Source organism: Oncorhynchus gorbuscha, linkage group LG13, assembly GCF_021184085.1.
Source record: "Oncorhynchus gorbuscha isolate QuinsamMale2020 ecotype Even-year linkage group LG13, OgorEven_v1.0, whole genome shotgun sequence".
Lineage (NCBI taxonomy): Eukaryota > Metazoa > Chordata > Actinopteri > Salmoniformes > Salmonidae > Oncorhynchus > Oncorhynchus gorbuscha.
This window is the reverse complement of record NC_060185.1, coordinates 83,345,668-83,362,416: the sequence shown is the minus strand read 5'-3', so window position 1 is coordinate 83,362,416 and position 16,749 is coordinate 83,345,668. Positions and strand designations below refer to the sequence as shown.

Below are 16,749 nucleotides of genomic sequence, written 5' to 3'. Positions count from 1 at the left end.
GTTTGAGCATGCGCGCTACCTTCAAGGTAAGAGAACTCAGGGACATCCACTGAGCAGTAAAGACAATTCCTGGCATGCGACAAAGATGTAATGCTGCAAACGTGTAATTAAATGAAAGACCCTGTTTTTGTTGGCTGCATCTGTTGATGTTGGGTGCTAGCCTCCCTCACCTGTCCTGCAGTGATGGTTCAGGAGATAACCACCACCACAAAGCCTGAAGTATCGACTGTGGCTATTCAAATTAAAATTCCTCAATGGCACATTCAAATGAGACGAACCAGACTTTTGAGTTAGAACACATTGATAACTGTCAATATGATGTCTATAGATGAGGCATTTGTACAATAGGTCGTTTTTATTGTAAAAAAAATGAAAAAAATATTGTCCATAAACACCTTATTCAACTCAACTCACCCTGTATTCTGTCTAAATAGTTGAGACTTCTGTCCATTAATACTGTCTATTGCAATGCCTCAAATAATCCACAAACATAATACATGTAAATTAGAGAACACATTCCTGTGAGTATTGTCCTGATGTGGTCTCTCTTGTTCCATCAGAAGTACCTTCATTCTGTGCTGCCTCGCCCTGACCACCCTGACTTTTAGTCTGTGTGTGTTCCTGTTCCTGCAGGGTGTGTGTGACACTGCCCATCTCCTCTCCATGGTTCTCTTCCTTTCTGCAGGCTGCCTGGCTGATGGCCTGACCCACGAAAGAGGTGAGCGCGGCCAGCCCGATCAGGTACCCGTCCTCCCGATTCCCCTCTGCCCAAGGGACGTCATGCCTCAGCTGCACACTGCTGGGCGATGGGGTGGTCTTCCCAAAGTCTATCATCCAGATGCTTGCCTGACTGGTCCGGTCGTGGACAAAGAGGAGCGAGCTGCCAATCACCTGTCAGGTGAACCCAAAACATTACTGTATGACCAGTTCTGAGACTAAATATTTTATTATTAAGTAGAGGGAGAGTTGACATGTTTAAGTGGTAAATATGAGCTGACCTCGTGGGCTTTGAAAAATGGGGATTCCTTCAGTGCTTCATCCAGAGCCTGAAGTCTGGAATGGTAGGCCTTCTACGGGTGATAAACCGGAAGGGAGAGTGCAGGGGGAAAAGGGGGAATATTTTAGCTATATTATTAGAGGTATGTGAAACCTTTATGTTGTACATAATATAGGTGATGTTGATGGCAAATGACTGACCAGGATGTGTAGCTGACTCTTGGTGAAGGAGAGGAGGGCCTCGATGACCTGAGCTGGGGTTAGCATCTTCTTAAAGTCCCGCTGTACGCTGCCATTCTCCATCTAACATGGACACACAGGGACAAACACAGACTTAGGCCTAGATTCAATCAGATAAAGTATTAACAAGCGATAGCCGACACACGCATTGCTGATGTTTTGGCGGTATCGGCGGTGGAACTGCATTGGAGCTGTTGGAGATATTAAATCGGTGAGCAGCTGCTCTTGTGATCATTGTCACAAAGCCTAACCTGCCCACTCGCGTTAGAAGTTAAGAATGAAAAAGTGTACGCCAGGGTGGTTTATTTGGCCCACCAAGTTTAATGAGAGAAAAAACAAGTTTGCTATACATAATAGAGTGTAAAAACACCAGGAAATCAGCTTAAAGTGATTTTAATATAAGACATGTATTACCAAGTATTCCCACACTTAATAAAGAGACATGTGATCGTATAGAAATATAAGCACGGCTTGAAATTATAATGTTTTGGTCAAACATATCTGTTTGGACAAGTGGTCAATTTGCAGTCTACGTTCCGGCCCGCTAACCATCCGCTCAAGAAAAAATCGTCCCGCAGCTGAAAATAGTTGATGATTTCTGGTGTAGGCTATATAAAAATAATGACGCTCAAATTGAAAATAATTTAACTAAATAGTGAGGATTTCTTACATTCTAGTGTTTTAACTTAAACAAGGCTGCATGGGATTTCTCTTAATGCGACTCCATGCAGCCAATGGCAATGCTTAAGGTGTAATGCCGGGAGTTGCTTGTGAATTTGACAGCTCTAAAGCAGTTTCACCTCTGACTATACAAATATCCGGATGTTGGCTCAAGCGGATGTAATTGAATTGGGCTCTAAAACCCTGGCACTATTGTAGATCACCAACAGTATACATAACCCCAGTATACATAATCCAGGGAAGTTAGTAGACCCTCCCCTGAGAGACAGAGAGGTCGAGAACAGTCAGGACTTTTGAAACATCAATGATGAAGTCAATAAATGAAGACTTTGGCACAAAATAATATTTTTTTATCTTGATCTTGATTCTGATGTTTATTTCCTTCTGTTATAATTTAGCCAATCAGCAGACAGCAGAGGTTTGGGTGTCAGAGCTGTGTCTCTTACCATGATGCACTCGATCCTGAAGCCTAATGTGGCAGTTGAGCTGGTGTTATCCCTCCACTGCAGGTAGCGCCACTTTGTCACACCTCGCTGCTCATGTTCCTCCACTGTGGGAGCCGTCGGATCTACTTTTACCATCTTCTGGTACATATCAGTCCGCAGGGTGGGTTTAGTGTGTGCTTTGGTTAACTCCTCCTCCTGGTATGTCCTAAGAGCAACAGTAGCTTAATTACACACACACACACACACACACACACACACACACACACACACACACACACACACACACACACACACACACACACACACACACACACACACACACACACACACACACACACACACACACACACACACACACACACACACCAGTGGTGGCTGGTGGCACTTTTAATAGGGATAACGGGCTCATAGTAGTGGCTGTAACAGATTAAATGAAATGCCAGGAATCAAATGCATCAAACACCTGGTTTTCCATCTTTGATTCCATTCCATTCATTCCTTTCCATCCATTATTATGAGCCATCCTCCCCTCACCAGCCTCCTCTGACACACACACGTACCTCACGCCCATCTTGCAGTCCATGATGACAGGGTTCTTCAGGCCACTCAGTAAGTCCTTCAGGCGGATGTAACTCTCGCCCCCCTTGGTGACCGAGCCATGATACTGCGGTACAAATGGACGCAGGGGGTCGGCCATGAGGGCCTGAAGACACACAGCCTCCACCTCACTGAAACGCTTCAGCACCTCACCCCCCTCACTCAGCTGGAAGTTACCTAGCAACATATAGGCAGGGGCAAGGGGAGGGTGGGTGTAGTCAATATTTAACTTGAACTTTAACTACATTCACTAACTAACCAATGTGTCTGCAGTTTCCTCAATGCTCACATTGTAACAGAATGAGTGAATGATTTGGAGAGCTGATGATGTGTGAATAAATGGTGAGATGTGATACAGTGAGTTATACAGTACATATAAAGTGCTATATTGATGTGTTTGTGTTGTTAAATGGACACATGCCTTGATGTCCTGCTAGCTGGACCCATGAGCTCTGCCGACGCACTGACCACTGCATCACGGTTAGGAAGGTCCTCCAGGAGCGACACTGGCGTAAAGAAAATGTCCATTGTCATATGCGCTTAAAATAGCCTACTTTCTATTTCAATTATCTCTCTCTTTAGCATCATAATGGGAAATGTGGAATAACTTGAGTCAAAATTCTGTAGGCCCACACTAAGGGGAGTGGGAAAGCACTGGTGGAACACCCATCACCCTCCTCTCCGGTCTCCCCTATCTCCATCAGTAGGACCCATGCAAATCCTATTCAAATTTGCCCGTGTCAAGGCTCAAGGCTCGCTTTCAAACTCATGCAAATCGCAGACAGCAGTTAGACAGAGAGGGGTTGAGAAGGGGATGGAAATTACAGACACTCTGTCATGGAGAATAAAGGCATCAACAGAAACAGCCTACAGGGAATATGAAACCAGTGACTTATTGTCGTTGTCTATTTGAAATATGATCTCCTAAAGTATGGTGTATCTAGTAGCTCTACACTCTCTCTCTTTTCACGTTCAGTTCTCAATCTCACCCTCCTCATGGTGCTCCTTTTGCTGGCTGTGTCCTCTCCTTCGCTGAAGACATCATCGCTTTCCGCTGAGGAGCAGTTGAAGGAAGAAGAGGAGGATGAGACGGAGGAGTGCATGTGCATCCTGGAGAAGATGGGATGGGGGGAAGGAGACCAGCTCCCTTCAGAGCTCAGGCTGCTGGCACCCTCCTTCTCTCTATCCCTGACACTCTCTCCTTCCATCTTACTATCCCCTGCACGCTCTCCTTCCATCTTTCTGTCCCCTGCACTTCCTACTTCCATCTCGCTATCCCCTGTGCCCTCTCTGTCTATCTCTCTATCCCCTATCCTCTCTGTCTCTTTATCACCTATCTCCTCTGCGCTCTTCCTCTCCTCGCTCCTCTCATTCAGCACACCTCCATCTTGCATCCCCTCTTCCTCTTCCATTTTTCCTATCCTCCTTGACTCACTCCATCTCTCTCTTTTCTCCATCTTTTCCCATCCCTCTGTCTTTGCTGCTGGTATGCTCCCTCCCAACCTCTCCCTCTTCCTCAGTCTCCATCTCTCCTTCGCGCTCCTTCTGTTAATCCTTGAATCCTTTACTCTCTCACTCTCTGACCACTCCTCCTCTTCTACATGTACTTTCCCCCTCTCTTCTCCCCTCTCCCACACTCCACTGTCACATCTTTGAATATCAACCAAAAGGCCCTGAGTCACATGCATGTCAGAGGCTGGTTCTGTATCTTCCAGATGCCTTGGTCTCTCTTCTGGTCCTCTTTTATGGCCTTGTAGTTCCAGACTGTTAGAGGGTGAGTCCGGGCTAGAGAGAAGTTTGGTTTGTGGTTTCACCGTACCAAACACACTGGGTGGATGTTGGTCGATATCATTCAAGGGTCCATGAAATCCATCATCATTGTCATCGTCATGTTCTCCATTCTCCAACTCTCCTTCTACCGTCTCATTTTCTTTCTCAACATCCTTCATTTCCTCCAGAGCTGGGGGTGTTGTGTTGTCCATCATTCCCAGGTGAAAGGGTGATATTCCAGGGGATGTAGTTATCCTGATAACTTCACTCCTATGTTAGTAGGCCTAATCCTCTTTGTGAGTGAAAGATGAGTCTCCTGAGTAGAGATTATATTTTCCAATGTTTAAAAAATATATTTTTTAATCATATACAGCACAAACCACACAAGCAAATTAAGCTATTTGAATACGTAGTTAAGGATAAAATAGTAATGAAAAAAATGGTAAATTCATTCACTAACAACAGACACAAGAATAAGCTATAGCTACAACACATTTTTTAAAACAGGTAATAGTCTGACAATGAAATTACAAAGTCTATTTAGGTGTTGCAATAAGGATGCTGAAATACTGATAATAAAAGTTGCTAGCAGTAGCCTACCTTGTGCATTGAACAGTCTCCCCTTGATAAATCTATGTAACACTTTATGGACCCTAGGGGTTCATTTAGTCCGTAGAAATGACACTTGTACAGGCGGTGGACTACAGTAGGATAGGATAGACTCTAGCTCTGTCTCCCTGCGTTATCCCTGATGTGACAGTATTTTGCATGCTGTGACGCAACAAAGTTTCCAAACATTCTGGTGAGTGAGTGACTGTAACTGACAGCATGGCATTGAACTGCAGGTTGACAGGAGTCTCTCTTGTTTGTGTGTTATCTAGGAAATACATCTGCGTCATCTGCATCAATGTCATATGAATAGGCCATAGGGTACTCTGTCAGAGGAGGCTGGTGGGAGGAGCTATAGGAGGACGGGCTCATTGTAATAGCTGGAATGGAATTTTTGTAACGGTATCAAACATATGGAAAATATATTTTGGACTCCCACTAGCCTCCTCTGTTCTCGGTCTAGTATCCAAATAGAGCCGCACAGTGGAGGTGTCATAATACCCATAAAACCTAGCGGTCAAACAGGGAAATAGTTCCAATCATTTTTAGAATAACTTCAAATAAGGGCTGTGTTTTGTGTAGGCTTACCCTGGCGTGACATTTTGATAACCATGTAAAACTCTCTCGGACAAGGTGACTTTTATTAATATATTTTACTCTCATATTCGAAAATGCTAATTAGCATCAAAGTAGACAACAAATCCCTGCACGGTATCTCTAGCTGAAACTTTTACTAAGCAGGTATTGTGTCAATTTAAAACATTCACAATACATTTTGTTTAACCTTTATTTAACTAGGCAAGTCAGTTAAGAACACATTTTTATTTTCAATGACGGCCTAGGAACGCTGGGTTAACTGCCTGTTCAGGGGCAGAACGACAGATTTGTACCTTGTCACCTTCCGGTTACTAGTCCAACACTCTAACCACTAGGCTACCTTACCTAGTTCACAGAATTGTCCATTTAGACAATTTACTCATTACTACATTTAGCTAACATTATATAGTTAATCCAGAGATTCTTACCTTTGCCTGGATTTAGGCAGGCTCGTCCAGATCACCAATGGTATTTGTTGGTCTTTATGATAATCACAATAGCAGCTAATTAGCATTTCATTTTTTTACAGGTAAATACATGGAAATATATTGATGAAAGTCACCATGTCCTAGAGAAATTTACATGGTTATGAAAACGTCACGCCAGGGCAAGCCTATATGAAACACAGCCCTTGTTTTAAGTGTTTCTATAATCTCCTATGGGAAAAATGTATGGTAGAAAAAATTATTGTTTCCCTGTTTGACATCTAGGTTTTATGGGTATTATATGACACATGTGGTACTCTATACAGAATATTTTACTAACGGGCCTAACTACTAAATGATATTTAAAAAGAATCTTAGGTGACTTGATTAATGTCACAAATAAAAAAATAAAAATACACTGCTTATTTTCGGGACAGATTGTGCTGTGAACATGTTTTTGGACAGAATGTGAAATGTAGGATGTAAATGCATAAATGCTATACAAACACCAGTAAAATCATTTATAATATTTGTTAAATGAAAATGATGAGGGGAACATGGGAGACATAACAATGTTTGTTACTAGCTAGGTTTAGATCGCATTGGCGACAGATTTTCATGCCAATATTCTAAAATCCGCATAAAAATAATATGTGCATTTTCCCACCATTTATAGTTTCCATTAAATTTACTTCATGGTTGCAGGTAAAAGGCTGTGCACACATGTTACACATAAATATACATTTTGCGGTTAAATTCCCATGTTCCGAATAGAAAATACAAGTTAAATGGGTTTCCGTCGCATTTTTAACTCCACTGATGGTTGTATCACAAAATCATTTTGGGTTATACGGGGTATTGGCACATGCGCTCTATCCAACATAACGATCTGCTCGCTGTTGGCTAGCGCACGTATAGCCTATATGATGAGGTGATTATTATGGACAAATTAGCGAGATACTTTTTATTTGTCAAATGGCAGCCAAACAGTCATTATCATGTCACCAGAATAAGACCCTCAATATTTATTGGAAAGCAGCATCAAGCTCATTTACTTGCACTTTCACCACCCTATAGCCTATAGTAAACTTCATGCCATCGCGTTTCCACCGACATTTCTCGCATAATTAATTTTACTGACACAAAACGATCCCACCTTGTCTAGCGTATTTTGTTTTGTCAACATTTGAAAAGTTTACAGAAAAAGTTATGTTTCTGTATCGACATTTACTATACTTTACTTGCATAACAAGTTTGGATATAATTCTGGTTACTAATCACGTTTCCATCCACCGTTTTTATACAAGCAAAGTCATGCCAAAGTCATAAAAAAATGACAGCTGTGAAGTTTAGGTACAATTTTATGAATGCCAACGGATCATTTGTTCGTTCGACATGGCGGGATCTTTTTGTTTCGGTAAAAATAACTATGTGAGAAATTGCGGTGTAAACGCCTTTATGCGCAAATATTGACATAACTATCATATCGAAGTAAACTTGGAGTCAGTAATAACTATCATATCGAAGCGATGATATGGTGTGTGGTTCTCCCACTACCACTCGGGAAGTCATGCAGTTTATTAGGCCGACAGATGATGTAAATTATGAACTTCACACGGTGATGAGGTTGATGCTAATTTCGATGAATGTCGAGGGGTCTTATTCTGGTCACATGATGATCGATGATTGTCTGCCGTTTGACAAAAAAAATGATATACTCGCTCTTATCCATAATAATCTCATCATGTAAACTAGTCTAGCTACACAGCCTGGTCTTCACTAGTTACCATATTTACAAAGTCGTAAACCCCGCCCATTTCTACAATTTATCCTAAAATGTTATTTTAAACCGAACCTTAACCCTAACATTAACCACACTGCTAACCTTATGCAAACCCCTATCCTTAAATTAAGACCAAACAGCAAATATTTGTTTTCATGAAGTTTTACAATAAACCCAATTTTGACTTAGTGGCTGTGGTAACTAGTGGTAACCGCACAGCCTATCCTCACTTTATATGCGAGCTATTGGCTGGAGCGCATGTGAGGAGACCAGAGTAGGCACATTTGCTATTTAACGCAACAGTTTGTGACAAAACTCTGTTCGGCAGGCCTACATGAAAACTTACGCAAGAAAGTACATTTTGTGTGCACTACATCATCACGCAACAAGTACGTTTGTTGGAAAACATTTGTGGAAAAATGTTCATATTTTTTTTATGTGGATTTTAGAATATTCACATGAACATTTGTTGCCAATTGGATGGAAAGCCATCTGGTAACATGCAAACATATTAAAATGAGGAAGGCACTTTGTGTTGTCATCCACCCTGAATGTTTCATAATACTGAGGTCATCTGATCTAACCCTTACTCCATTTGTGCAATACTGTAGGCTACAGTAAAATGGTAACCTTAGGTGGAGGCCTATGGTCAAATATTTCAACATTGTCTGTTTTTTGCATGAATCATCACACAACTTTAAATAAACTAAATAAAAGAGGACACAAAAATGTATATACTCACACAGCTTTAAACATACATTTTTTAAACTTAACAAATCTTCATATTGTTTTACAGTAACAAAGTACAAGAGGGCCCCCTCTAAAGATAATACTTTGGCACCCAACTATTGGTCATTGAGCCACTGTGCATCCATTGGAGCTCTCCATCAGGATATCACACAGGTTGAGGTTCCAGTCAGTCTGCTGGGGATGCTGTCTGGCTCCTTTGCTGTCTCAGATGACCCTTCCAACTCTGGGTCAAGAGACATGCCCATATTCTCCCCCTCTTCCTCAGGAATGATCTCTTCTTCGTCTATCTCACTCTGAAACCTTCCATGTCTGATGTCCATCTCCCCCCCATCTGCTTTGAGAATGGACTCTTCCTTCTGGTTCAGATGGGTTGCTGTAATCTGATGTGCCTCCAGTAGTGCATCCGATGAAGAATTCTTGATTCCTGAGTGAAAAGCACACCCAACATAACATCATGATATAGGAAATAAACAACACATGATACATCTCACACAGGTGTGTGTACACGTGTGTACTTACCTGTAGTGTCATCCTGGTAATCTTGTAGGTGTTCAGTGTCCTCGCTCTCGTCGCTCCCGGCTAGCCTCTGATGAAGATTAATCCTATCTCTCACCTCATACACACACGCCCAGACACACACACATACATGAACACACGCAGAATATACTAGAACGTACTGGGACTACTGTCTCTGAACAAATGTTTTGGACAGGTACGAGAACAGTATACACAGGTTATAAAAAGATCCACTACACCGTCTCACTATGTGAATCATACCATGTTCTCCTGTTCTAGGGGAGATTCCACTCTCACCTTTTGGGGGTTGATAAATCGGCCCCAGATGAGCCTCAGGTAGCTGAAGAGGAGGAGGACACTGAGGAAGGACAAGTTACTGGCCACACCCATTACTGCTGACAGTGTCGGGAAGTTGTACAGGAAGTACCTGATGAGGGGAGAGAGGAGCAGTGGTATAAAGTACTTCAGTAAAAATACTTTAACATACTAATTAAGTAGATATTTGACAACTGTTACTTTTTCTTCACTAAATTCCTAAAGAAAATAATGTACTTTTTTACATTAATTGGAAATGTATACTTTTACTTTTGATACTTACACTACCGGTCAAAAGTTTTAGAACACCTACTCATTTAAGGGTATTTCTTTATTTTTACTATTTTCTACATTGTGGAATAATAGTGAAGACATCATAACTATGAAATAACACATATGGAATCACGTAGTAAGTAACCAAAAAAGTGTTAAACAAATCAAAATATATTTTATATTTGAGATTCTTCAAATAGCTACCCTTTGCCTTGATGACAGCTTTGCACACACATTGCATTCTCTCAACCATAAAATAGTACAAATAAATAAAAACCCTTGAATGAGTAGGTGTTCTAAAACTTCTGACTGGTAGTGTAAGTATATTTAAAAACCAAATACCCAAGTAATATTTTACTGGGTGACTTTCACCTCTACTTAAGTCATTTTCTATTAAGGTATCTTTACTTTTACTCAAGTATGACATTGGGTACTATTTTCACCACTGGAGAGGAGGGGGGGGGGGGGGGTTAGGTCATACTTTCAAGTAAATGTGTTACTTTAAGTAAATCAAAATGTTTCATACTTGTTAAAGATTTAATATGAGGTAAAGCTAACCTTATGCCAGTGAAGTGAGCGTGAATGTAGAGATTTGCTGAGTAGATCTGCACCCTTTGAGACTGGATTTCAATGATGGCTCCTATAGAGGGGGCATACTATATATAGAGAGAGGGATTAGCCCTGTACATACACACACACACACACACACACTGGGCGGCAAGAGACTCACAGAATCCTCTCTGTATTCGGAGAAGAGCTCCACCTCTACCAACTGTTTCTGGTCAGCCGTTCCAGCCAGGAAGAACGGGATGAGAAATAGTGTTCCCAGAGTCTGGAGCAGGCCGGAGCGATACCGCAGCATTGTCTAATAGAAACAGGACATGGAGCAGGACACCCTATGGCCAATGTATACAGTTTCTAATGCATATTTTAGTTTATTGTCCATTGCCACATTCCTCTGACATACTGTACCTCTGTCATAAAGCTTATTACACTGTAAAAAACACTACATAAGATATATCATAAGCAGTTATATAGTTATATTTAACTATATAAGAGATGTCATAAGCAGTTCCATAGTTATATTTAACTATATAAGAGATGTCATAAGCAGTAATATAGTTATGTTTAACTATATAAGAGATGTCATAAGCAGTAATATAGTTATATTTAACTATATAAGAGATGTCATAAGCAGTAATATAGTTATATTTAACTATATAAGAGATGTCATAAGCAGTTCCATAGTTATATTTAACTATATAAGATATGTCATAAGCAGTTCTATATTTAACTATATAAGAGATGTCATAAGCAGTAATATAGTTATGTTTAACTATATAAGAGATGTCATAAGCAGTTCTATATTTAACTATATAAGAGATGTCATAAGCAGTCATAGTATGCGGTATGACAGCTGCGTGGGAGGTCAGTGTGGGGCAGCGGCGTACTCACAAAGCGAGAGCTGGAGCTGAGCTGCCTTACCTGAGACAGCGAGGCAGACCAACATGGTGTTCAATTTACCAATACAGAACAATCAGAATATTTAAATGTGCAGCTGATTTGTTCAGATTCAGAAGATATAGATTGTTCCCCATTTCTGGTCAATTTGGTTGCAGCAATATACAAAAAAATCAAACATACACTGAAAATACACCACACCAATACAGATCAAAACAGATTAATGTTAAAAAGTGCAAAGCAGGGTTGTTTAATATGCAACTATGAGATGCACATTAACAAATCCAACACAATACTTGGTATTGCCAACACTGGTCAACTCACAGATCGTGCTGAAGAGGTCACAGTTTGCCCCTGTCCGGAGTAACAGAACATCCTGACCATGAACATTCCTAACTCCTGATTGGCTGGCGACTCAGGCATCTCCAGCTCCAGAGAGATCCGATAGGGCTGGCCGTATGTCATCACCTTCAGAGGGAGGGTTAAAATGAGTTCAAACATCATAGTGAAAACCTCCCAATTAATTATGTGAATTTGGAAAACGTTTCAAATCGTTACATAGGCTAATAAAGGTGGATGGATAAACAGTGTATATAAGGATCACCTGGTTCTTGCCATTCCTCAGGAGAGATACGTTGGCGGTGGGGAAGGAGCAGAGAAGAGAAGCTGAGGAGTCACAGTCCGTCCTGCAGAAGGAAAGGGAGTCAAAAACGTAATGAATTCCAATTATTGTAAAAGTATGTATGCACAGGGAGGGAGGGAGAGAGAGAGAGAGGACCTGCACCAGACCACAGCATCACCAGTCACACCCCAACCAGTTAAGATCACCGCAAGCAAACCCTGGCCACACCCTATATAGGCCCTCCCATATCAGACCTATGCCCCTTCTGCCCCCGCCCCTAAGGCAAGGACCTCAACATGACAGCAGGACATATGCCCAGGCCATGAGTAGAGCAACAGGCCCAACCACACAAAAAAACACTGGACACTATGGAACACAAAGCTCTTACTATCTCCTGGAATATACAAGGTCTTAGGTCATCTGCCTTTGGCCTAAAGAGCAGGAACGCAGACTTCATCAAAGAAATTGGAAATACAGACATTGTTATCCTACAAAAAAACATGGTGTAAAGGATACGGACCCACTGGTTGCCCTCTCGCTTACAGAGAGCTGGTAGTCCCATCCATCAAACTACCAGTTGTGAAACAGGGAAGAGACTCAGGGGGTATGCTAATTTGGTATAGAGCAGACCTAACCCACTCTATTAAATGAGTCAAAACAGAAACGTTTTACATCTGTTTAGAAATTAATAAGAAAATTATGTCAACAGAGAAAAATGTCTTCATGTGTGCTACCTGTATCTCCCCAACAGAATCCCCATACTTTAACGATGACAGATTCTCCATCCGAGAGGGGGAGATAAACAATTTCCAGGCCCAGGGACATGTGCTAGCCTGTGTCGATCTAAATGTCAGAACTGGACAAGAACCTGACACCCTTAGCACACCGGGGGACAAACACCTACCTGGAGGTGACAGCATTCCCTCCTCCATATGCCCCCCTTGTCACACCCTGACCATAGTTTGCTTTGTATGTTTCTATGTTTTGTTTGGTCAGGGTGTGATCTGAGTGGGCATTCTATGTTGGATGTCTAGTTTGTCTGTTTCCGTGTTTGGCCTGATATGGTTCTCAATCAGAGGCAGGTGTTAGTCATTGTCTCTGATTGGGAGCCATATTTAGGTAGCCTGTTTTGTCATTTTGGGTTGTGGGTGATTGTCTATGTTTGTTGCTTGTGTCAGCACAGTTCTCACTATAGCGTCATGGTTGTTTGTATTCAGTGTTTTAATTAACGTCATCATGAACACATACCGCGCTGCATTGTGGTCCGTTGCTTGAGACGATTGTGATACCCCTAGACACGACAACATAACCAACAAAAATGGGTCACAACTCCTGAAGCTCTGTCGGATGCTGGGTATGTACATAGTCAATGGTAGGCTTAGAGGGGACTCCTTTGGTAGGTACACCTATAGCTCATCTTTTAGCAGTAGTACTATAGACTACTTGATCACTGCCCTCAACCCAGAGTCTCTTAGAGCGTTCAGTCAGTCCATTGACATCCCTATCAGATCACAGAAAAATCACACTACTTGAACAGAGCTATGCTCAATCGTAAGGCAAAGCCAAAGGAACTGAATAATATTTAGAAATGCTATAGATGGAAGGAAAGTAGTGTGGAAATCTAACACAAAAACAATTCGACAACAAATTCAATCCCTTTTAGAGAATTTCCTGGACAAAATGTTTAAGTTTCACAAACAATTTGACATTTTAATACCTTCCCTATCAAATCTAAAAATTTCAACCTAAGAAAATTAACAATGACAAATGGTTTGATGATGAATGCAAAAACCAACGAAAGAAATTGGGAAACCTGTCCAACCATAAACAGAGACCCAGAAAACCTGATACTATGCTTTCACTATGGTGAATCACTAAAACAATACAAATACACTACGGAAAAAGAAGGAACAGCAAGTCAGTAATCAGCTTCAACGTTGAAGAATCCATAGTGTCACATTTACTCCCGCTCCCACGACGTTGCCAGTTTACTCACTATTACGCAAACCTGCCACCATCGTTACGCGCACCTGCGCCTCATGACACACTCCTGCATTCCATCACTTTCCTGATTACCTCCCCTATATCTGACACTTCCCTTGGGTCTTTCCTCAGGCGTTATTGACTCTTGTTTTGGTTATGTCTGTACGCTACTCTTGTTTTGGTCATGTCTGTACGCTACTCTTGTTTTGGTCATGTCTGTACGCTACTCTTGTTTTGGTCATGTCTGTACGCTACTCTTGTTTTGGTCATGTCTGTACGCTACTCTTGTTTTGGTCATGTCTGTACGCTACTCTTGTTTTGGTCATGTCTGTACGCTACTCTTGTTTTGGTCATGTCTGTACGCTACTCTTGTTTTGGTCATGTCTGTACGCTACTCTTGTTTTGGTCATGTCTGTACGCTACTCTTGTTTTGGTCATGTCTGTACGCTACTCTTGTTTTGGTCATGTCTGTACGCTACTCTTGTTTTGGTCATGTCTGTACGCTACTCTTGTTTTGGTCCATCTTCATTTATTTATTAAATTCACTCCCTGGTCTTGCTGTCCGATTATTAGCGTACACGTTACACACAGAATCTAACCACTTCGGGGAAATTGGAAAAATCTATACAAACAACGACACAAAGAGTTATCTATCCAAAATGGAGATGAATGGATAAACCACTTCTCCAATTTGTTTGTCTCTATAACAACGAACAAACAGCAAAAACATATACATGATCAAATACAGATCTTAGAATAAACTATTAAAGACTACTAGAACCCACTGGATTCTCCAATTACATTGAATGAACTACAGGACAAAATACAAACCCTCCAACCCAAAAGGGCCTGTGGGGTTTGAAAGAGAGACAGACAGTGTGTGAGAATGAGTGAGACAGTGTGTGTATGAGAGAGAGAGACAGAGAGAGATAGATAGCGTGTGTGTGTGAGAGAGAGAGAGACAGCGTGTGTGTGTGTGTGTGTGTGTGTGAGAGAGAGTGTGTCTGTATGTGTGTAAAACACACCTGTAGTAGTAGTGGACAGGTGTACTGTAGGTAGCTAGGGGCATGTAGGAGTAGTAGAAGCTCCCGTAGAGGAAGATGGCGGTCCATAGTAACAGTCCCAGAGCACACAGTAACAATGCTCCCTGTAACACCCTCTGACGCGCCTGCAGTGTTGCCGTGGTAACAGTGTCCTGGAGCCAGAGCAGCGCCGGTCCAACTGGATCACCTGACCCATGATGACCTCCGGTGCCCATAGGTTCAGTTCCTGCGTCCATCTCTGGAGTGTGGATGATTTATCCTGATGCTTGATAGAACTTCTCTGGTTAAGCTATCCGGTCAAGTTCTCAAAAAAAAATATATATATTTTATTATCACATAAATGGGATAGGTGCAGTGAAATGTGTTGTTTTACAGGGTCAGCCATAGTACAACACCCCTGTAGCAAATTAGGGTTGCTCACGGGCACATCAACAGATTTTTCACCTTGTGGGCTTGGGTATTTGACCAGCAACCTTTCAGTTTCTGGCCCAATGCTCTAACTTCTAGCGTTTGATCTATTATATGAACAGAGCGAAAGACAGACCTATATCTGAGGGCTAATGAGAGGAGACTATTCAGGCCTGTGTGCCACAGGACAGAGGGTTGAAGGCACAGACAGTGATCACAGTGATGATTTTGAGTGGTATGAAACCACTGGGTCTAATTTCACAAGTCACAAGTGTAACCAAACTACATCAGATGACTAGATGAGATGAGTGACGTTTGTCAAGATCGAAAGGGTAGCGATTGAATACAGAATATTCCTAAAAAATGATTTATAAAGGAACTAACAATGGACACTCAATGTACCTAAATATACCAGCAGTAACAATTAATACACGTTTAATCTTGTCCTCCAATGATAAAACTGTGGGAAAAGATAGTCCCATATTAATAAACTCTCTGTTACTGACACAGAGAGCACACTGGCAAAGTATTAAAACTCACCTCCAAATGTCTCAATGACCTCGGATATTGGTGCCGAGATAATAAAATGGTGTTATTGTTTCAATAACTTATTTGATAACAGCAGTGAAAGTTGTCCCCCTTCTCCCAACTTCTTCTCTAAGAGCATGTATTGCAGCACAGACAAAAAGATATGAAAACATGCTCTCAGTGCCTTTACAGACAAGCTCTCCAATAGGCTACTGAGATAGGAAAAAAAACACCGGATTGGTCGCGTCGCTCACGTAGGGTTACAATAACCAAAACAAGAAGACAGGGAGTTATTTTGCAAACAGAACATTCAACTGATATCAGTATCACCCATACCAGCACAAGTCATTTCTCATTTATTTGCATAAGGAATTGCTCTTCACATACTTCAGATGTGTTGTTGAGTAAAATTTTGGATGTTGAAATATCCCAATATTTGGTACCAAGTCGGATCCAGTTTCTTCACGATAGGATATTAAACAATTTCCTGTCTCTGGAATGGATATGAATTCAAATATTATATATATATATATATATGTTATTATTATGCATATTTTCTCTATTAGCTTGCAGTGAAGTGCATGCATTACTTAGCCTACAACAAACTTGAACAACTTGAGATCAAGAATGCAGCGCCAAGGCTTGTTGAACAAAACCCGAAACTAAAGTACAGTCCCTGTAGCTCCGCCCACGGTCCGCCCACGGT

General features: G+C 41.4%; 2 protein-coding genes across 4 annotated transcripts; both read right to left on the bottom strand.

Annotated features, from left to right (window-relative positions):
* Positions 1-342: 342 nt before the first annotated feature.
* On the bottom strand, positions 343-6,720 carry LOC123994149 (inositol-trisphosphate 3-kinase C-like). Of its 2 annotated transcripts, none has more exons than XM_046296669.1 (8): positions 6,365-6,720; positions 3,950-5,046; positions 3,382-3,466; positions 2,924-3,137; positions 2,364-2,568; positions 1,198-1,299; positions 999-1,070; positions 343-891 (listed from the first exon to the last, which is right to left on the bottom strand). In XM_046296669.1, exons 2-8 carry the CDS (start codon positions 4,943-4,945, stop codon positions 505-507), a joined length of 2,061 nt encoding a protein of 686 aa, XP_046152625.1. In that variant the 5' UTR covers positions 4,946-5,046; positions 6,365-6,720; the 3' UTR covers positions 343-504. The 2 variants fall into 2 exon arrangements, with proteins under 2 accessions (XP_046152625.1, XP_046152624.1); XM_046296668.1 differs by lacking the exon at positions 6,365-6,720 and adding an exon at positions 5,331-5,678.
* Positions 6,721-8,875: 2,155 nt separating this feature from the next.
* On the bottom strand, positions 8,876-16,743 carry LOC123993593 (seipin-like). Of its 2 annotated transcripts, XM_046295923.1 has the most exons (10): positions 16,056-16,743; positions 15,090-15,411; positions 12,064-12,145; positions 11,784-11,927; positions 11,454-11,483; positions 10,729-10,863; positions 10,557-10,654; positions 9,708-9,837; positions 9,414-9,507; positions 8,876-9,318 (listed from the first exon to the last, which is right to left on the bottom strand). In XM_046295923.1, exons 2-10 carry the CDS (start codon positions 15,341-15,343, stop codon positions 9,032-9,034), a joined length of 1,254 nt encoding a protein of 417 aa, XP_046151879.1. In that variant the 5' UTR covers positions 15,344-15,411; positions 16,056-16,743; the 3' UTR covers positions 8,876-9,031. The 2 variants fall into 2 exon arrangements, with proteins under 2 accessions (XP_046151879.1, XP_046151880.1); XM_046295924.1 differs by lacking the exon at positions 11,454-11,483.
* Between the last annotated feature and the right edge of the window lie 6 nt (positions 16,744-16,749).